Source organism: Bombus terrestris, chromosome 1 (genome assembly GCF_910591885.1).
Source record: "Bombus terrestris chromosome 1, iyBomTerr1.2, whole genome shotgun sequence".
In the NCBI taxonomy this organism is placed as follows: domain Eukaryota; kingdom Metazoa; phylum Arthropoda; class Insecta; order Hymenoptera; family Apidae; genus Bombus; species Bombus terrestris.
In genome coordinates this window covers 13378374-13401782 of record NC_063269.1, presented here as the reverse complement: position 1 = coordinate 13401782, position 23409 = coordinate 13378374, and the positions used below count along the sequence as shown (strand labels likewise).

Genomic DNA, 23409 nt, shown 5'->3' with positions numbered 1-23409 from the left:
ATTCGAATATTTTGGCATAATGGCATATTGTCATTATGCTAGTAAATCGATATTTATTGGAAACACATGATTTTGCGCGTTATTATTAAGTTCATGTATTACGATTAATTCGATGTGTAACGTTATTATTAAAAAATGGGACTTTCAAAATATTTCCTTAAATAATGATTATGGTTTCTATCGCATTCACACGTAAATGTTCCCGCTATTGCATTTAGTGACAGAAAGATACATGTGGAGTGAATAGAACTTCAACGAAAGCATAAATTCGGATGAAATTTCAAGAACGTGCAGCGTTATATTACACAGTGAAATTGCATTGATTTGTAAGCTTTATTCAAATATTGATCTACTCACATTGACTAGTATTTGCAGTGCTTCCACGTACGATCGCTCCGTATCGTACAATTCCACGACTACGTGAGTTCTCGTATCCTGAAAAACAAAATTAATAATTACAATGTAATGAAATAACATTTTGTAAATATCAAGCTCATTAACGATTAAAAAGAATAACTAAGTAATTCTATGTACAAAAATATTAAAAGAATGATTATATATAGCCTAATAATATCTTTGTAAAGAAAGACAAAGGGAAACGTGTAAACATGCAAAGATTCGTACTCTATAAATCACCAGAATAATACAAGAGTCATTTGGAATATAAATGTTTCATAAGTCACTCAGGTCTGGGCAAATCTATTTAAAATTAAAATAAAAAGCAATGATTTCCAATAATGTTACAGATATTTTTATTTTCATGTTGGTTGGAATTCATTGGAATATCGGTTTTCTTAACTCGTAATCTTGTCGGAGAAATAATAACTGACGCGGTATCGATAACATTTACATTCGATTTAATCTAACAACAGCTATAGTTATAATTGTATAAAGAATGTCTTGTTTATTCAGTAAACATACGATAGTGACAAGATCAAAGCAAATTAATAAGCGAACTTCGAACATAATTGTTCCGATTATGTGACCACATCGTTAAAAACCATCTAATTGTATATCAAGTATTACAATTATAATGTAGCTAAGAACAAAAGAACTAGACGTTAAATAAGCTTTAAAAGAAACATTTCCTTTCAAATAGCTAAAGAGAATCCTTTATATAGCTGACCTGAGTTTACATACTTATTACAATTTGTGGTATTTAGGTGTAAGCTGTATTCAATAGGAAATACATATATCGCGATGTTTCACCAGCATTGCATTTAGCTTCTTCAGAGGTCAATATCAGCGTGTCACTTGACCCCTGAAGAGGCTAACTGCATTGCTAGCGAAATGTCAGAATGTAATTCTCATTCGACACGACCTACATTCGAAAGATTCCAATGGTAACAAAAATCTAACGTGCCAGAAGGTATTCTCATTCATCACCGGCTTTTGAATCTGATTTATTATTTTTGCAAACATTTATGCAAAATTATAATGGTACTTAAATAACGAATCTTAAACGGAATTTATAATAGATAAAATTATTGACGTAAGAATTCATGTAGATATTTTAAAAATCAGGTTAGGGACCTTGACGATGACCAGTCTCCTATTAAATATCTATGAAACTAGTAATAACATTACTAGTCGAGCTTAGGCATTATTTAAATGAAATATTTGGAAAATAATTATTTTAATAATATATCTTATTTGATCAGACGTTACTGTAAAATAATACTAAATAAATGATTACTTTTGAGATAAAAAAGACAAGATAGGCTTATTATATTTAAAAAAAGCGTATTTTAAGATTATTAATTATAAAATGATATAATAAATGATTTAAACATTCGAAAAGTACTCAGATTTAAGGGGAGATATTTTAAAAATTCTCCTAATTTTTTTGATATTGATACAAATCAAATTCTTTCCGATTGTTCCATTGTTCTAGGATATCCTGAACAATCAAAATGTTTCGAGAACAACAAATCCCGTTGTCTCGTGATAAAGATCGCACGTGCCCACGTATTGTACGAGCACGCGCGGACGCTCACGTGTTTACTGACATCGGCATGACACTGATTACGAGAAAAACTATTCTTAGTTGCATAACGCATAAGACGCAACAGATAATCTTATGGCCTGGGCTTAGACAATTGTGATCGACCATTATGACATAGTCATGGTTCAAGTCTCGCCCAGGTGTTCGATCTTTTCCATTTTCGCAATCGTTTTTATATTAACATAGGAAGTTTTCAGGTATCTTTTTTAAGTATATTCTTATTATACCTCTATTATTTTACCTGATATTATTTTATGTAACTATAAAAAATATAATAACTACAATAACTAGAAAAGAATAGCTCTTATATTGAGGGGAAATAATTACACGTGAATTAAAGTGAAATCCCACAATGAACGAATATTTGATAACGTTCAACTACAATCGAATATCACAGCATGGCAGTTGTAATCTTAGTCCAATATTTGTAAGAAAAATTTATTGAGAAACAACACAAACAAGAGTCCATTCTAAAATCTACAAAAAGAAGTCATTTCTGTATGCTTAATATATTAAAACCGTATCGTAAAAAACTATGATCCTCATTAAACCCCAAATATATAATGAAAACGTCTCCATTCATAAGCTAATTACTTAATCTACAACTGCATTCACTTAAGTTATTCTCTTAAATGCTTTTACAAAAATTCCTCTGAAAACGAACTTCTATTCAGACAGATTACTCCTCACATCGTTCGATTTATATCTGGATGAAATAAAAAAAAAAATTCTTTTTCTTTTGCCTGCTGCGTTACAGATTATACAACTTCCTACGCATTTTCCACGAAACAATGGAGCGCAATTTCACAGACACAGGAAACGAGGCAGATGGAACGGAAAATACGTCGGTTTTCCCAGCCGCGCATTAATTAGTTTGCCCGGCAAAATTTCGTATTCGCGCGCTATAATCGATGCCAAATGGGCGGGAAAAAATTTTGGTATTGATCGAAACAACGGAATGAGCACGATGGTTACAATGCGTGTGCAATATGATCGGTTATGTGTGCACATATAGATGGTTGGATTCATGTAAGCATGAAAAGGAAAGCTACCCACGCGGTCTGTGCTGACACGTTCGTTACTTTCGCTGTCCACCGACGGCTGGCTGATGAGTTTGCGATCAGCATTCATCGTCATCCTCTTCTACCGCCTTTGCTAGTCCCTTGATAAGTTTTAAACCCCCTAATCGCGTATCAATCCGGCTCCCCACATTCGAGTCCCATGTCGATTGTTTACCAATCGTCTATCACACTTCGCAATCGTGAGTTTGTCTAATTCGCGAGATTTTCTCCGTCGATAGGTCTAATGATCTGGAGAATCGATTAAAGACATGATCTATATATATATTATTCACTGGTTTTAAAAAATGTCCATTTGATTTTGTTGACGTCTTTGATTAAGTTTCAGATAGATTGTTCGTTATCTAGAAAGCTAAGAGAAGGGATTCATTTTGAAATATTCAGTAGAAGATAGTATGTAGATGGTAGAAGAAAAACATGAAAACTATACTTTTGTTGATTTTTTAATTGTAGTGTCAGTTTATGATTAAATAGGAGAATTTTAAGACGACATAATTGAGTATGAAAGTAACCCGTCGATTATTAAACATAGCGGATAAGTTGACAGAGTTTTATGAAAACTAAAAGTATAATCAATAAGACTAACGAGTTTTATTTTAAAATATTAAAAATATTTTAAAAATATTTAGAGGATCAGTTTCAAAATTTAAAAAGGTTTAAAGTATTTAATCGTTGTTTTTTCATCCTGTACAATACAACTTTATTTAAATGGTAAAAAGATATGGCAATGTCAAATATTTCAATATAACTGAAAAAATGGAAGAATGCTAGATAAGACATTTCAGCAGTATATATCCAACGATCTCGTTTGCTTACTGCATCCGTGTCCCACTAAAAATACCGCAAATCGTGTAAAAGTTATATCCAGTTACAAACACGAAAGAGTTATAATATAGGAAAAGGTGACGACAGGAGAAAAGGAGGTTTTCTTTGATCAGAAGTTCCCCCTTATCAGCCACAAGCGTCGTTCGTTCTATGCTAACGCAGTTTTTATCTGAATAACGTTTTCTTAACGACGTAACACCAGGAAATATTAATAGAAGGGATTAATCATTGGAAAGTTATAATAAATGTTGCAAGTGAGAATCGGCAACCGAATTTAAGCGAAGAAAAATCGCAAAAAAATTGTATCAAAATAAAACGAAACAATTCCAATATCATGTTATGAGATTTAAAAAAGTAATATCTGTAAATAATAGTGTTCCAATATGGATATTTTATGATATTCGTATGATACGAAAATGGTTAAATCTCGTGAACAAAAGTTTATTTCACGTCTGTTCGTGCATTTCGCTTATAAAGTGATTCAGCAGTGCCACTTTAAAAGCTCGGACCGTACGTCCGGCAAGTTTTGGCGTTTCCACGTAGAGCTTTCACACTTCGAGCAGGGATGATCATATGTCGAACACGTCGTGCATGTACCACCGTTCTTCCACGCCGCGTTATATTTAGCTAGCTGACTCAGGGCCCCCCTCGTGAGCTTGCAAGCTCCCCTTTCTGTCTTATTCGCTCTTTCACGCTTGTCCTTCTTTCCACCGAGAAACACGCCATTCCGTACGATTACCGAACCGATTACATTCGAGATTCGAGCGGTCCCTAAAATCTGATTTTCATATCTTTGTTGATCGACAGGACGAAGTTACAATTTTTGAGTTTATTTTAAAAATTGCAGTTCATTCTTTTGTGGTATGATAAATATCAAAGATGAATGAATATCATAAATATCATATAAAACTTGTAATCAATGTTACAAATTTAACTGTAACTAATTTTAAAGCACTCGAGTAAAGAAATTAATTAAGATAAAAATTGTATTTCGTGTGATTTTATGTGAACATATTGAAGGATAAAGCTCAGTGAATATGATATTTTTATAATGCTAAATTATTACGATACTTCCAGTTATTATTTGATTTCACAATATTTTTAATTTACGTATAATCAAAATTTCATGTTTATGTATGCATGTAAATAGAAAATTATAATTAGAATTGAGATTAAAACGGAAATGTAAACAATTTTCAATTGATTAAAATTATTCTCAGATTTTCTGATGACCATTGATTCCTCGACTGATCGTTAATTTTAATCACTTTTTAAACCACTCTGAAACCACTGCAAACTTCGTTATCGTTCCGTGTGACGAGTGAAAAGTGGAATTCTACCGGTATCCCTGATCAATAATTCAATAATATTTCCACGAACAGAAACAAGACGGACGAATGGTTGGGAAAGTAGAACACCGATATTAGTTTAATGATAAGGGGTCCTTGGAAATCCTAGAACTGGAATGCGTTTTCACGTGAAATTAGACCCTAATAGAGAAACGTGACGTTGCGAGAACAGATTGACAAATGTCGATGCAAGGCTACGTCTATGGCCCTCGTATTCAGTACAACGCGCGTTTCTTCCTCGATGGAATTCGAGAATTCCAATACGGTATGTTTCTGTCGATACGTCTTATGATTCCCGTTATTATCGCAGCGACAGAAGTCAATCTACGATCTACTATATCGATTAGATTAATGACAAACCTAATATCTAATGAATTTTCTATTCTACATGTAAAAGATAGAAAGAGACAGATTTCTTTAAGTATTCGAAGGAATGAAACTTACTAAAATTTGATACTATTAATAGTGAATAAAAAAAAAAATAACAAAAAGCAAATTAATTGATTTAGGAAACTGTTATATATTTTTTTTACTGTATATTTGTTTTATTTGTTGCATATTTTTCGAAGTCATAGTTTATATTATATATATAATTTTAATTTTAATTCAGAAGAACGGATGAAATTGTATAATATCAGAGACACAATTTTTATTTATTGTATAGATCTCCTTCTACTCGTGTGACATTAAACGACAGCTCCACGGGAGAACAGCTTAGAACTAAGGAGCTTTTCTAAGAGACAGGGAAGCTGAAGCACACTCTTTGACCTTTTTATTGCCTTGCATGCCATCGTTTGCATTATCGTTCCGCTGTTTGTTCAACATCGCAGAATCTACCACATCACGCATTTTTACAGTAACCGTAAAAAAAATAAGAAATAATATATCATATAAAGTACAGAAAAATTAAAAAATATTTATATAATTTAAGAAATGAAAAGAATTTAAGACAGACAAAGATAAGCATTTTATATAATAAAGCAACACGATCGTCATTATATTGATCCATTAATTTTATTATACTTTATAAACAACTTCGTGTACTGCACTCGCTAGTCAATATTATCAATTCCAGAAATTGTTCAATGAAATCAGACGATAATACGAATTTTAGTATTCTGAAGGATCTACGCGTTAATCCTGTCTAGAAGCAGGAACAGCAACATGAAACCAAAGATTGACCCTTGACCTTTGTCAACAATCAGGATCACCGGTCTAGTACAAGTTATATTATTTCTGCTGACTGCCAGTTAAAGGGATTAAATATGATTTCCTGCTTCTGTCATGATTTTCGCGTGATAATTTTCAAACGCATAATACGTGGATAACGAACTTTATTTATCAAATACCGTCAGACTTCACGAGTTCGATTAACACCGTGACTAACTGTGATTACATTATTGCATGATTAATTCAAGACAATTAAGATCGACGGTTAGACGTTTCACTTTATATCCAATTAAACGGTACAACCATATCGAACGATTTAACTCTAGACCGCTAGAACCCGCGAACATCAAGATCGATATGATTATTTTCCTCGTTCCTCAGATTATGAGATGTAAGTGGTACACGACGTTGCGAATAGAATCGAGAATAAATAGAAGGTAGCCGAGCTTACGTGATGTACTAGCAAATATGCAGTTATACTGCTCGCGTAATATTAGTTCTAGCTGTAACCGGCAACGTTTTATCAAGCTCATAAAATTCTCCCGTTATCAAAGATTATCTATTAATGATCCAACTTTCATCTCTAAGTAATCTCCATAGAAATTCAAACGCTCTATTCGACATGCTATTACTCTTCTCGCTAACCATACACCATCTATTGTGTATCATCAACTACATCATACCAAACGAAGCAAAAAAACCTCTCTATAAATCAAACCAAACCAACGTCATCAGCCAGGGACTCAATCAATCGTCATTCCTAACTCTAATCATCGAACACGGCCGCACTAGTTCTCTACTAAACAGCTCTTTTCGATTACCATTCTCAACGACACGATTCTCAAGAGACTCACACGTGACACGGGACGATTTAACGAAGGCTGGATTCAGCCTGGCCACCGAAAAACCTCAGCAAACGGTCACGTCACGTCAAAGTACTCTCGTGTATCACGCCTGTACTCCTCTATTTCAAGATTGTACTCTCGAATCGCAATCCACGACGCTTGTTCGCACTGCGAGCCGCATTCTACTGGCCGATCTCGATCGAAGATTCGCACGTGACACGGGCGATGAGCCGGACGAACCGAGTGCAAAGCTCTTCTCTCGCTCAGTGTCGGAGCTTTCTCGCGATGCGGCAGCGAGACACGGCGTTACGCCTGAAACTGGCGACCCGCCGCACAACCACGACCAGGCTGATCGATGCCCAACAGAATAGCGACCGCTATGCGGAGCAAGAGAGGCAGATGTTTCGCTTCCAGAACGCCGGCGCACTCTCTCACGTGGATTACACGCGCGCACCCATGTATCCTGTTCATCCTGTTCGAAGAGCTTTTGCTGCGCCGCGACCTTGTTCCGGGAAGGCAAGCTCTGAACGACCTTGTACCGTCGCTACAGTTAAACGGCTAACCGATCGCCATAACAATCGCATTTCCGCGAAATCACCAAAGCTCCCGGTTCATGGTTTTCCGACCTCGTCGATACTCTCCTCGATATGACTTTCGATTGAACGTTAGCGAAACGCACGTTCCTGTTTTGTTGTATCAGACGGACAACAACTATCAATATATTTTCATGACGTAGGAAGAAAGTCATGGTCATGATTTGGTTATATTGATTTTTGTGATGGTATTTTATGGTACGTATATCATACTTATGTTTGATATTTGATTTTGATGATATTTGTTGATTCGTATCTGTCTAGTCGAGAATTGCTATGGTTGTTACAATCTAACAATGTGGAATTCGTTACTCGAAGTTTAGAGAAAGGAAAAGATTGCATAGAGAAATGTTAGGAAGAAATATAGTATTCTTTGTATCCAATAATATATTGTCATTGCTAATTAATTACTCCATATAATGGAATAAATATATGTTATTAACTGAAAGTTGTTGAAGATCATTTTTATAGTATGACATATGAATTTATATTATGTTACGTAAATTCCATTGCTAATTGAATAAACATTTTGTAAAAATATACCACGACTCTTTTACTAATTATGTAAATTAATAAAGGAATTGTTTCTTCAAATTTTATTGTACTAAAGAAATTGTAATCATTATTAACATATATATTAAATTATTAGCAAAGAATATAACATATACTTTCATATTAGTTTAAGAAAACAACCTTAAAGAATAAATAAGTGTTTATCACTTTAAAATGTTTAATTATGTACTATTTTATAAGAGAGAGCAATTTAGCAATGCTATAGGCGGAATTCTATTTGCACGTGCCCGCAACAAGTTCATTTAATGACACCGGAAGTATGCACCTGCACCAAACTGAATTAACACACGGTTGTCTATCTCCATAGGACGTCTATCAAGAGCAACTCATTTCTCTCTATAAGAATCGTTTTGTCTACTGTTAATAGATTCCTTTGACATCAAGCTGTTTTTGAAGCATGATTTAAAGCAGAACAACAGAATATAGTTTACCATGAATAAGTAACAGTAAACCATCGATGAGAGCTATTACTCGTTCATTCATTGCGAGATGTGATACGGAACCGTGAATTATTTTATATTTTTTAATGTCTCATGCCCTATATTTATTTCGAGGATGGTTGTTTAGTCTGGACAGCGTCTCAGTCACGAAATTTTCCACCATTTTATTCGAGTTTGTCGAACGCCCTCGCTGCAGTCTGCTTTTCATTCGCCTCGTTCTCATACGGATTGTAGGTTGCTCATTCAATAGCCCCGATATATGAACTTTTGCACATTCAAAGTTCCTCCATGAAAGTCATTATGTGTCGCATGTTCGTGTCTAAATTACACATGCTGCAAGCACTCGTTTAGAAATCGTTATATAACGATTATTTGCGGTTGAACTTTATAGCAAAGAGATTGATATCAAATCCATATATTATCCGGGTCTTTTGCGATTAATCTATTAATTTATGGGTTGATGTTTACAGATTTCATCAATAAATATGATTTCCAATGCTAATATTATTGATAAAACTTTCTGCAGATCATAAGTTACGAAATACTAACAATGATAAATTTTGTTACCTAACGATAACAAATTTCATGAAAAACAAATAATAAATTACATAAAATAAATTTTATGACATTCGTAAATTATAATGTATTTCTGATAACAATAAATCTTATTACAAATCGAGATAGTATCAATCCGCTATGTTATACTTAAAGCGATAAAAAATATTTGATCACGTTACTCTGAGACATTCTACCTATAACTATAACTAATTTTATTGCTTCGACACATGTTAAACATATCTCAAACCGGGATGCCAATATAAAATACCAAACGCGCGAGATTAAGTGTCGAAAACGAAAAGAAAAATAGATTTTCAGCAGCTGCGTGAAGTGATAAAGAGGGAGGATCGCCATAAATTATTCAAGAATCTACGTGGGCACCGACGTCACCGCGGACGTCATGATGCTCTGGCATTGTAAGTTTCGCGATTCATTCATAAAATCCTGGGAATCTACGTAATACATACCGACCGAAAATCGATGACATCAGAAAATAGATAAAGAACCGATCTGAAAATATCCTTATTTATCTCGAGCTCCGCTATTTTCAACTGGGTTTTGGTTTATATGTTTTCTTAGCGATCTTTCCACTAGAAATTCTATGCGTTCGCACATAATAACGCTACCATATTTCATGTACCTCCGAACAAGCGTTATTTTCACGAAGCGTCAACTATACGTCTTCTCTCTTTTTCACTTTGATACCTAAAAATTTCCATTCGCCTCGTGTATTAAAATATCTCACCCTCGTAAACGTTCCGATACGTTTGACGTACAGGATATCGTAATAATAAATGGAAATTATACTTTCGAACGTGATCCAACTTAACTCAAAATACTATTAAAGAATCTCTTTGAGTTTCTTGTTGCGACTACTTGGGTTTCCTGAAAGTTTTCGTGGGAAAATCTTGACAAACGTTACCTGTTCCATGTCACACATGATTCTGTTTTCTTTCTGAGTCTGGCAAAACGTATTTCCTTCGTTCATGACTAATTTCCGCTCACGTGCGAATCATTCGTTTATCTGTATCGTTAATATTGGTCATGTTAAAAAATAAGGAATGCTTGTTTCGAGAAGACAGCAATTTATTTTTGTCTGTTTTCAAACGAGTTATTATTAGATTCTCTCATAAGATGTACGCTTTTTTATCAAAAGTTTTAAATGAAATTGCAAAGAATTGACATTACATTACATTATACTGATCGAATTATCAAACTCACTCCAATGGCTCATCTATCGAGCTGACACATTGAATTTATTAGCGACATTACGTCTCTTTAACGATACACAGTGCACATCTGTCCTAAAAACTTGCCTTCCAAAAAATGTTCAAAGGGAAACGCTGCTGGTCATGAAGAGAATTTTAATTAACGAAAGAGCATCGACCGAACATCCCTTTGCTTGTTGAGACCATAAAAGCGACGTTTCACCACAAAAGCAGGGACGAACTTGCCCGCTTACACAGCACGCACATGTTAAACGTGTCGATGTGTATCCGAGCAAGGTCGGGTTGCGTAAAAATGCCCGCGCGCTAGCCGGCAGATTCCATCGGCACAGTGTGCTGGTAGAGGCCGATCAGTCCCCAGGTACACCTAAGGCCAGGAATATCCACTCGTGCACGCCCCCGCCGTGCCAGAATCAAGGGGACACTACGCTAACCTCGAGTGCACTGGCCAAACCACCAACAACTCATCCCAGAAATATGACCGAACATTATTATTAGATTACGTTTCAGCGACTAACCTGGAGTCGTCTGTCTCGAATCATTCTATGTATACTGTTCACACTGTTACACTTAGCACTGGTACATTTAACAATGCTTCGACTAGCACTGTTCGAGTATTTCGGGAAAGAGCCGTTTCCAGAAGGAAAAGGATTCCGACATTGTATCATTTCTTCAATTTTAGAGTAAATTTTTCTTTAATGTAATAATACTTCATATCTCCTTTTTCCTATCACATAATATTACATAATATCAAAAGATTATAAATTTCAATTTCATCGATAAATAAATAATTATTGTACTACATAAAACAATTTAATAATATGATATACAGATATTTAAATATTTGAAAATGGCGAGAAAGGACTCACATTGATAAATAAAATTCACTCCAAAAATTTCTTATCGCTGAACGGACTAAAGAAGAATATCGTCAATAAGTGAGAAAATAAAGAAAATAAATATTTTCTGACAGCATTCAAAGAATAGAATCCAAATTATGTCTGGCAAACATAAAAATTATTAATGTTTATGAATTTTAAATAAGAATACATGCAAGAATGTATGAAAGTAATCATAATAATTGTAGTTGTTGCATGTTAAGTAAATTACGATAGAATTTACATATCGATGATGAATATATGTACATTTTTCATATTTTATATGTAATTCGACAGGTTTATGGGTGTTTTACTTGCTAATAAATGCTCGTCTAATTACCGATAATTACAGTTCACAAGTAATTCGCTATAATTATACAAGTTTTTAGATACTTTTATATTATGCAACGATACCAATATGTATCAAGAAACAATATGAACATGGCTTTCTCTGAATATTTTCATTAATATACTTCCTTCCTACTTTCGCTTTCAATCTATTATTCAAACTCTATAAATGATAATTTCTAGAACGTATAACTTCCGAACTAGTAAAAAATAATATCACCTCCAAAAATTAAAAAGTAAAGAAAATGTGATATGACGTTACGAACATTTTTACAAATTTCTTTGGAATTTCTGATTATTTATATCATCTTCTTGCGATATACATATAAACTTATGGAAGCAAGTCGTCTGTTTTCCAAGAAGATGAACACAAATCATGTATACATACAGCTAGATAATAAAATTTAAAAATGAAGTTTAAAAGAAATTTAAAAATGCGGTATTGATCCATTTAGAGTCTGAGAGACTCGTTTCTTATCTAAAGCTTCTATTTTTCTTACTATTTTCCTTTAGCTATTTTCTTTATCTGATAAGAAGAGAGCAAGATGTTCGAATAATCAATTTGAGTCTAAAAATCAATATTTCTTTGTGAAAATTATTCCTAATACATATTCGTGTATTTAAAGCTTCACTGCTGAGGATTATTAAGATGATAAAGTTATTGACTTAACGCATTGAATGAACACTATTTGTATCTTGTAATAGTGAGACATATGTACCCCATTGTAAATTCAATGTTGTTTCACTGCATTATAAAACTATGAGTAAATTGAAAGATTAAACATATCTCACGTGTGTTTTAATGCGATGAGACATGAATCACTAATATCTCAAGAAGTATATAATATTTAAAAGCAAGATGAGCAATTTGAATATTTAAAATACCCAATCACCATAATCTCACATAAAAATTAAAAGTTACACTATGTACCCTTCATTTCTTACAATTCAACTTTTTCAAACACTTTTCAAATGAACTTCAGCGCGAACACCTACCAGTTCTCGATGTTTCACGTTTCAAAGATCAAAAGCGAAGTCGGACGAACGATCGATATACGATTCGTCGCGCGAACCAATTCGAAGCGGGACAAGCGACGTATTTCATTGCTTCGCTTGAAAATTCGTTGCCAGATGTTACAAGCGACGAGAAAGATCATTGAAGAGACCGTCAGAGATACGACGCTGCGATAACATCAATCGCAGTGTTCTTAACTCGCTCAATAACATTAGCTTCTAATCCTTTTGCTTTTAGTATTTCGCTCGTTAATTGATCTACCGATTGGCCATGAGTAAGTTTTACATAAAATGGGATTATTATTCGCGTAATAGTGTTATTTTGGAAATCGAACAGGAGGAAATCCAATTTAACGAATATTTTTTTCAGACTTGTTAAATGATATACTTGTTGAAGATGAATTTCAATTAATTCCCGGAGTATGTACACATACATATGCATGCAATGTATCTGGGCTGTTCAGGATAAGTAATTCCTAAAGTTTCAGTCATGATGAATTTGAGTCGTAGTAAATTTACGAGGTAAATAAGAGAGATAATGTTTTGCTATTTTTTATACGCAATAAATATCTTTATAATATAATACCTATCATTTTTGTTATATTACGTGTGGACTCATACAAATTCATGTGCTACTTAAGACAATTAAAGGATCGTTTCTCGTATTATTTTAACTTCTATGTCTACTTCTTTTATCTGTACGCTTTTTCAATTACTGCTTTTTTAAATGATGCCTTTATTACAGTAGCGTACAAATAACATATGAATCTTGCGAGACTCTTTCACCTGATTGGTGTAATAGAATCATTCATAATAGAAATCTTCTAACTATTTTGATCATATTTTTATGAAGATGAGTGAAGTAAAATTTAAATAGAAATTTGTTCCGCCCCCTAAGTATTACAATTTCATTTTGCATATTTTATGTACTTTTACATATTATGTAGATTATGTATATTTTCCCACATTTGAATTTCCCATATGTGCACAAACATCCGTAGTCTAATTATATAAAAGCGGTTCTTGAGACGAGTTCAAGAACCTACCACACAACAGACATGAAGTATCATGAATTGTTGATTAAACAAATTTTATTTTTCTCAGCAATTACTATAAATCTTGAAACTCTTTATATATTTTATTCACTAATTTAACACTTATTACATTTATTCACTAAAATCGTCCATTCTCGATCTTTCATAGTTAAGTCGAATTTCAACATAGAACAGAATTTCCAAGAAAAACCATTTGAACAGTAGAACCGTTCAAACAGACTCGAATAATGTTCAAATCACGAAGCTTCGGATAATAAAGATTGCACAGCTATTCGGTTGTACGATCCACGGGATATGCTTATTTATCTTCATTCAACTAATGGTTCAGAATTTGACTTGCCTTGCATTAAATTATCCTCGACTTCATTCACCTATCTATCTTTGTTCTCTTATTCAGTTTCTCCGATTTCTCCCTCGTCCAAGCATGTCGTGCGTTCAAGTAACGCATATTAGGTTTAATAGTACTCACGTTTCGATGAGCCGGTGCACGTGCCACCCTCTCTGAAGATCCTCGAAGTAGTTCCGCGAGGAGTTCGGGACTTGGTCCCGGAAGGCCTTCAAGTTTGCTCGGGCTGGAAGTGGTTCTATGATGACAGGGCGTGGGTGGCTCTGAACCGCTGTTATTCGAGCTTGCGTTGTACGAGAGATTCTCGGAAACTTTTCTACGTGGACGTAGACCTTCCTCGAGAGAGATATCGGCAGTTCGCGGTTTCGCCATCTCTGCCTCCAGCATTTGCCCGTAAGGACCACGGAGAGGTCTTTTACTATATCTGGACAGATGAGAACGAAATTAAAATTAATATTAGAATTAGAAAACGGGTTGCATTTCGTTAAATAATACCTTTAATAATACGTTTCAACGCAAGTTTTATAAAGGCTATTAGGTTGCTATAATTTCTTTTGTCGGTATATTATTATAAAGGATTAATAGGACATTATTGGTTTTTCGAAGAGTTCATAGCGTAATTTAAGGAAAATTAAAAGACATCTCTATGATATTCACATTTCTTTAATGTATGCACCGTTTCTTTCAATAACTCTTTGCAACTTATTGCATAACTTCATAATCGTTGTGAAAAAGCCCCTCCTTCATAACAACGAATTTTGTACCTACCTTAAAAATGAAACGCTTTCTATGGACCATTACAAAATTTGTTTAACGAATACGTTTGTCACAAGCAGTATTTTGCACGGGAAATAATTCTCCTCAAGTCTCATTAAATGTAGAATATTTTCAAAATGCATAGAATTAAAGGAGAAATTGATTCTAATTAGGCCGATTAAAAGAAAATATTCATAAATAATTATATCTAGTAAATTAGAAATTTCAGTAACGAGTTAACATTTCTTTCTCTAATTTTCCTAATTTTATGATTATAGAAGAAGATTTACTCCTATGCAATCTATATAAGATCTAATTTAATATTAGCTAGTGTGTCACGTGAAATTGCCAAAACTCCTGTTTGTTCTCCAAAACCCATCCCCTATTCTCATTCATTCAATTCTAATCTGAATTGCGATAACGATACTCGAACAAGTGTTAGACAAAGAGGGTGTCTTTAAGCAAACATTCGAACCTCTGGCAATTTTCTGCTCTTAAATCGTATCCGTAAGCAGGCGCTTCGGGTCTATTTGCATTCTATTCCGATATATCAGCGGTCGTTCTCATGTTACCTTCTAGGCGTGTGGCCCTCGCAGTCGGAGAGGTCGCTAGGCGTCGCAGGTGGCTCATCTCTTTCCTCGCTGCTCTGAGCTGACAGTTTGTTCCTGTCGGTGTCCAAGGACTCTGGCCATTGGGTTATGTACACGCCCTTTCTCCTTTTACTGGTATCCCCTCGGTACCTTCTAGTTTTGCCCGATGGCGATGACGCTTCAGAGGGTGCCTCGCTTGCCGCCTCGCTACCTTCGCTAGCTTGACTCAGCCGTGGCTCCTCAGGTGGGGGTGTTATTATCACTTCGTGCGGTTCCAGTCTATTTTCTGTAGGAAATGATTAACTTCGTTTCAATCATTAATTCGACGGGGTAATAGCGTTAATGAAAGCGTTAAATGAATTGGTTTCTTTCAATATTTTTGATAAATTGACATTAGGCGATTAAATTATTGTATCTGGATTTCTGGTTATTTCCTTGCTTATGAACGAAGCATTTCTTGGACTAGGTACGCAATAACTGCGTGGATAATATTTGTTTATACTAATTTTATGCTGAAAACCGTTTTATAGCCAACGGTTGACCTATCAGAAAGGTACAGAAATTTGCGGCTGTATTTAAAAACACGAAGCAAGATTCGATTTACGTTAATCAGACATATTGATACATTCCTAGCAAAAATATCAAATATCTAGAAAAAGATTAATTAGAATATATATAGTGGATTTATGATTTGGTTAGGAATCACAGAATTTTATAATGATATTTTTTCGATAACTTTAAATATATGTGAGTAAATAAATTAGTACTCTGTGTAGGTTACATCAAACTCCAGTTTTGCATTATCTTTTACAAGAAATTACATATGAAAAATTTAACAGTATCCGAGACTTATGAAAAAAGTTTCATTTCATGTTCGGATCATTTGAAGGACTGACTACAGACAAGATCATCCAACGTAGAAAAAATGTTTCTAATCTGCGATCATAAGCCAAAAAAGCGATCAGGTTTTACTTGAATTTAACCTTCAATACAGAAAGTGAACACAATGATAAATAACGTAGTTGGAAAACAACGGTTAGAAAATAATCACTAGTTAGTTGGTTTAATGACTCAGAACTAACGGAAGTCTACTTATTCAATAAACAGAAAGAACAATATTCCGAAAGATTGCGCTAGAAACAAATGTACACCCCGTTTCTTCCAACTTCTCTCAACCTTCTTCTTCCTCGTACAAAAAAAGTATGAAATCAAGTCGAGTTAACCATTGTCGTGATAGGTCAACGTATGAGCGTGATATTTACTTAGATTGGCGAACTCCGGGCCAGAGTGAACGGGCGTGAAGTCATCAATGAAGATGGGTAGAACTCTATGACGTTGAAATTTCTATTTCGACCCTGGCACCCACCGTTCCGAAAATAGAGCCACGCGAAATAAAGTGGAAACTTGGGTGCACCTTTGTACCCATACTCCTGTCGATGCAAAAATAGTCCTTCTTTCCCTTACCCCTGTTCACCACACTGGGACAGGCGAAAATATTTGGCCGGCTCATCCGCTTCGATTCGATGCTCTAATCTAATACATCAACGACACCGGCGGACTTTCAACGGCCGATTCCTAATTCTTGCCAGTCGATGCTTCGATAAACGTGTCAACGAATATCCGATAATTAAGAGCGGACCCGTGGGTCGTTGAATCCTCCGCGAGCATACGGTGAAACGTTTCTCTATTAAGATGCGCGAGGGTGATAAGCCACGTGAAACGAATGTTGATATGAGTATTGAAGATGGGAAGAGGGTGAACCGCGGCGAAGGTGCGATTCTGGCACGGATAAAGTCATTAAATTAAAATTACAAGCTGCGAGGATGTCGGATTTAGTAATATTATGTTGCCAATTTCCACCGTCGAAATCAGCCAAATAACAAACTGTTGCTACATGGAAGGAAGGAGTTCTGCGGATTCAGCTGTTTCCTGCGTTTACGATGATCGTTCTTATTTGAGATACTCGTGGATTTCTAGGTTTTGCGCTTGTATACATTGTTCAAGAAAAGTCTGATAAATTTGTTGAATGAGTCGATTCGAGGAAGTTATATTTTGGAGAATAATGAGAAGTTATACTTTAGACGATAATTTCGATACGACAGGTCAGGGGAAATAGATCACTCTAACAGCCCTAGTTCCTTAGTAGTAACGAACATTATAAACTTTAAACATTATAAAATTTTAAAAATTCAGGTAACTCGACTGATCTGAACAAAGTCTAAAGTTTTACAAACTCAAGAAAAGAACTGTTGCATGACAAACCTCCAGATCGATCAACTAATCGTTTCTTTGCAAATAGCCAAACCCATACAAAACCTTCTCTTTTCGATAAAAAAAACTCTACCGTTTGTATAATATTCGACGATAACCTACCTTTCTGCACGGTTTCTTCGATGGGCGCATTTTCAACGAGCGGAAAAACGGGTTCAGATGTGACGATCTCAATAGGAGGCTCAGTTTGCACCAGATCGACTCTTGGCTCGTTGATTTCTGGCACCGGCGGTTCTGGGCTGGTGAGTGCACTGGAAGTTGCCAGACTGTCAGAACCATCGCTCCTCGGTCGAATTTCCTCAACGTTTCCGGTTTGAGGTACACCCAGACCTTCCGCGGAACCAACGGCGCTGTCGACGCTAGGCGTCGATGTTCTCGGACTCTGACGATTGGGGCTATTCTGTGGTGTGGAAACCACTGGACTGACGTCCCCTCGTCTTCGTGGTAACGTGCTTGCACGAACATCCTTGTTTTCTGTGCGATTCGACGTGGCTATTGGCTGAGCCTTCTGTCGACTAACTAGAACACAACATTCGATGAAATATAAAGGTTTTTATATTTTATATCGAATATTTTAGAACAAGTAGGAAGTTATTCAACATGGACGAATGTTGGGTCTGTTCAAAATGTTCGTAGCATTTTTTATTGTGGGTATATTCTATTTTATTCTGTATATTTTATTTTCAATGAGATTTCAAGAGGATTATTTACTATATATCTTTATAAGATTCTGCTTGAAAAATACTATTTTTAGTTTGCACTAGACAAACTTCTGGATAGATTAAATAAAAGTGAGGAGATAAAGGATACAGTAAAGTTAAGTTACAGTAGGAAGTGTAGGATAGGGCTTTCTCGTTTCAGACCTCGTTTTTAAGAAAATTGAGTTTGAAATAGCAACGAGTACATATGTACTCGATGGATTTCAAACTTAATTTTCTCGAAACCGGAACACCAAATAAAAAGATCTTATTCTTTCCTCTCAATGTAATAGAATTATCAACTGTATTATCTCTTCTAATATATGCTATATATTTATCACAGGTAGATGTCATAAAATTAATAACGCAATTAATTAAACCTTTGTAAACTAATTCGATAAGTCTTGTGCAGCGATCTTTATCTGTAAAATTACTAGTTGCCATATTAAAATCAACAGCTAAGGAAACTTGGTGAAAAGAAACAGATGAGTACACATCTATCACACGACAGAGTATATGGTATATACCTAAGTCGATTCATATTGACAAGTAAAAATAACTATTAATAATTTCTTTAGAAAACTATACTAAACTCTATTCTATCTATACAATATTTGTATAATAGACTTTGCTTACCTTCTAAAATTCTATGTAGCATACGATCACTGTTTTAAAATAAAACTTTCCAAATTTACGTATAAAACAACCAATCTTAATATTTCACTTCAAATTGATTTTCAAATATTATCTCAACTCTATACAAGAAAACGCTGTTCTTTGGTTCAATATTTATTGCTCAATTTCTCCAGCTTATCAATTATCCAGAACGGAACGAAACGGTAGCGTGTTTCTTGAGTAAAAAAAGCAAAGAGAGCAGCAGTAAAAATCAAAAGTAAACTTCCGCCGGATCAATCGTTCCCGAACACCTTTCCTGACTATGAATCACTGGTTTTTAATCGAACTGTCTATCAAGAGATACCTGGAAACGGAGAAAGAAAATACACATTGGTAGATCGCGTGTTAACCGAGTGGAAAACGGACGAGAGTAGATTTTTAATAGGATCGTGAGCGGATTTTCGCATACCGGTGGCTGTTGCGAGGTCATCACGATGAGCAAGACCACGAGAGAACGAGAGAGCAAGTTCTAATTACCTCCTCGAGTGTCAGGTAAGTTTGGCAGCCCTCTCAACACGAGGAGGTGGACCATTCCAATAATAATAAACAGAGTATACGAGTGGGAACGGGAACGAAGATCTCGGTGACGTTCCAAACCGACAGCACGTCGTCTTGGCCGAATTCCCGCGAATATAGCGACCGATTAAGAGACGAACTCTGCCGTTTTCGAAGCTTCTGTTATTCCGTTCTATCAATTATATGGTATAGAATATCACTGACAAGATTCTAAAATTTAACTATCCAATTTAACCATAGATATTTGATTGACATAATTTCAATTAAGGAACATCCGTGCTTTGAAATAATTGTCTTTTAAGAACGTATTATAATAAATTCAATATTATGATCATTCGATCCAAGTGATAAAGATGTTCTTATGCTATATAATTTCTTTGTATATGTACTGTAAATTGTTGGTTTAGAATTATAAATACTATGATCTTTATCTCAATTATCTTATTTTTACATGTATATAATTAATGTAATATAATATATGTATATATAGTACATAGATGTATATAATTTGAAGTTCATAAAACAGCTGATAAAAAGAATTAGATATTTTTTGGTGCTTTCTGTCAAGTAGACAATTTAGATTCATATAAAATTTCAACAAACAGTAGTAAAATTTATTTAGAAATTATATATCTTAAACTATAGTGGATTACTAGCGATAATTTAGCTTTTGAGTATATATATTGTGCGCTAATAAACACGCTCCAAGTGCATGCAGCAAATTTATTCGCTGTCTAAGGAAACGCAGCACATTCGTGTTACTAATTTGGCACAAATTCTGTACATAGCGTAATCTGTATCTAATAGCATAATAAATATACAGTACAGACTATTAAAGATCTTCTGGACGATCGCGACTTTTGTTATATTTACTATGACTTGATATTAAAATTTCCTTTAATAGGAAACTATTATTCTATGCAAATTTTAATAGCATTTCGAGAAGGAAGTTTCGCATTCTACATATCTGAAAATACGATCTTACGTTGTGAAAATTAAAAGTAATAAGGAACTTGTTGATCGTACGGCGAACCTACCGATAATTACAACAGATGTTGTAAATCATCGAGAACGATCATAATGAATTCCGTGTTACCCCGGCCTTCCCGTAATTATCGTCACAGTAATTAAACGTCAAATTGACCGCTATGTAAATCTTTTCATTGCGGTAAAACACACATCCGTTAATTTAGTTCACAGTTTTCTGTATGAGAAAACTTCTCCTGAGCATAAATATCGGGATAGGAAAAATAGTGGAACTTGAGAACGTATGCACACGATAAGACTATACGCTCCAGAATATCACATATTCATGCGCTTTTCGCTTTAATTAACATCATCTAAAAAAAACATAGTGCGATTTAATTATTCGTTTTCCGAATTCATTTAAACTACTGTTCAGGAGATTCCAATACGAAAACCATAAACGGAAGACATGCTAAGATTGCTCTCTAAGAAGAAATATTTTAATTATTTTAGTATTTTAGTTCAAAAGAGAAACATCTAATCTAATATTTATTATCAATTTATTTATTCATCAATTTCTCACAACAAATACCCTATTCGTTGCGAAAATCATTTTACATCATAAAACCCGTTTCCATTTCATAAGAAACATTTTCACCGTACAACAGAGAGTTCCTTTCTTCGCAATTCATTCTTTTTCCGGTTATTTTCCACCTAAGATCATAATCAGTTTCCGTGTGTCGTTTTCATTAGAACAATCTTCGCCGGAGGCAACGTGATCGTCAACTTCATGATCGTAATCACTATCATCGCGTACGATTCTTTTCGTTTGTCGGACGATGATAGTGGGATAAGAGGAAATCTATTATCTAGCGCTGCTTTCTCTCGATCTCTTTTTCCCCCCATTCTGAATGCTCAACGTTCTCCCGCTGTTAATGGCCGAGAGGATCCGTGGACCGTAGCTGTATTTCAGAAGATACCTTGTTATACGTCCTCGTAAACCGTCTTCCGAACGTAAAAGGTGTCCCGCAAGAGATTTGTTGGCGCGTTAGCTCGAAGCGTTTCCGGCTTGCGCCACGCACGCGATTTGCCGCGTTTCATGCCTTCGGCCTTGTTACACATTGAGAAGTCGGCGTCCTTTTTTTTCAAATTTTCTTTCGCATAAAAAAGAATCAAAATTTCTCAGTAAATCGATGTGAAATAAAAAAATTTATACATTGAAACGAAAAAAGTCTAAAATAGAAAACTGCTCATTACTCCAATATCTAACAATGAAACGACGTTTTTCCTTTTACTACGTAGCTAATAGTTTTTGGATTTTAAGCAGCTCTAAAAAATTTGTTTATTTTGAATTGCTTGTATCAAAATGCGTATCGAAACAATTCTACTTTGAATTGTAATATTGTACTTGGTAAATAAAAGACTTAAATAAAGATACCCCAGTTTTATGACTTTTCATAGTGGAGTGACACATCTCAAAGAAATGTGCAGTCTAGCAGTCTAGCAGTCTAGCAATCTAACAATATCTTTCTTTACTTCTCATGAATGTGATTTTGGACTCCAAACTATACGGACGAAAGGTAAAAGAAATATGTAGGGTAAAAATTACTAATGATATTTCTGTTATATTTTTTCAACAAAGAGGGAAGAACTACAGATTGTTTGAATGGTATTCCCTTTAATCAGAAGCTTGTTGTAATGACATCCGTGAATTACATAATCCGTCCATTTTGTAAATGTACCCACGATTATTTTTTAAACTGCAGAAAAGAAGATTTACACCGCTGCTTTCGACTGCTTTCTGCAATGCATCAATCGCTCTTCTTCAGTAAATATTTCTCTTAAAACAAAGATTTTCTCTTTCAAAATATCTGGTTCATGCACAGTAGCGTTTTTTCTTTTAAATATTCTGAATTTGTCATTGTGCTAGATATTAAACAAAACGAAAAATGACCTTGAAAGAAGGTTTTACAAGGAAGCGATATTTATATTACTTATATCATTTATATAAGTGATAACTATATTACACAAAAGCTAGATTTTAATTTCTACAAATAAGTCTTCCAGAATCAGAAATTTCAGACAAATCACGTATACAGTAATACAAACTATAATAATAATAGTAGTATTTGCATGAACACAATAGGAGAAATACACAAATCGCATTTTCCTTTTGCCAGTGCCATCGATTACCTTTTGGCCAACTATGTACCATACAATGCGACAGTTCAAATAATTACCTGAGCAAACAATACTCTTATTTAGGCTATGGACACAAAATGCATTATCTTTAAGGCCGTTCACAAGGCCAAGTGCAACGGAAACCGATTTTCTCTAATATCTCTGTTATTTCTATTTCTTTATTATGAAATCGAAGCTGCCTTCGTTCGGTATGTAGTTCAGGGTTGTAACTGTACATTTAGACGAAAGTCAATGTTACGCGACTACCGATGTCGAAACGAAAAATCCAGATCTTTAGAAAAGCGTTTACTATTTTCGGCACTGAGTGTAAACTGTGTATAGACGTTCTTCACTTCTCTTCTTTTTTTCTTCCTTCCTCTCTGAATGAGGAGATGAAATCAGTATCTCGCTGCAAGCTACTGCGCGTATAAAGGCTTCATGTTTCGCAAAAG

At 34.7% G+C, this 23409-nt stretch overlaps 1 protein-coding gene across 11 annotated transcripts in view; it reads right to left on the bottom strand.

Annotated features, from left to right (window-relative positions):
* The window catches only part of LOC100651866 (rho guanine nucleotide exchange factor 17), a 70081-nt gene that overhangs the window by 22301 nt on the left and 24371 nt on the right, over nt 1-23409 (bottom strand). For all 11 annotated transcript variants that reach the window (XM_020865626.2, XM_048407541.1, XM_048407549.1 and 8 more), the window contains exons 6-9: nt 18024-18440; nt 15633-15936; nt 14428-14728; nt 358-435 (exon numbers count right to left, since the gene is read on the bottom strand). In XM_020865626.2, coding sequence (XP_020721285.1) covers nt 358-435; nt 14428-14728; nt 15633-15936; nt 18024-18440 — 1100 coding nt within the window. The remainder of the gene's footprint in view (nt 1-357; nt 436-14427; nt 14729-15632; nt 15937-18023; nt 18441-23409) is intronic.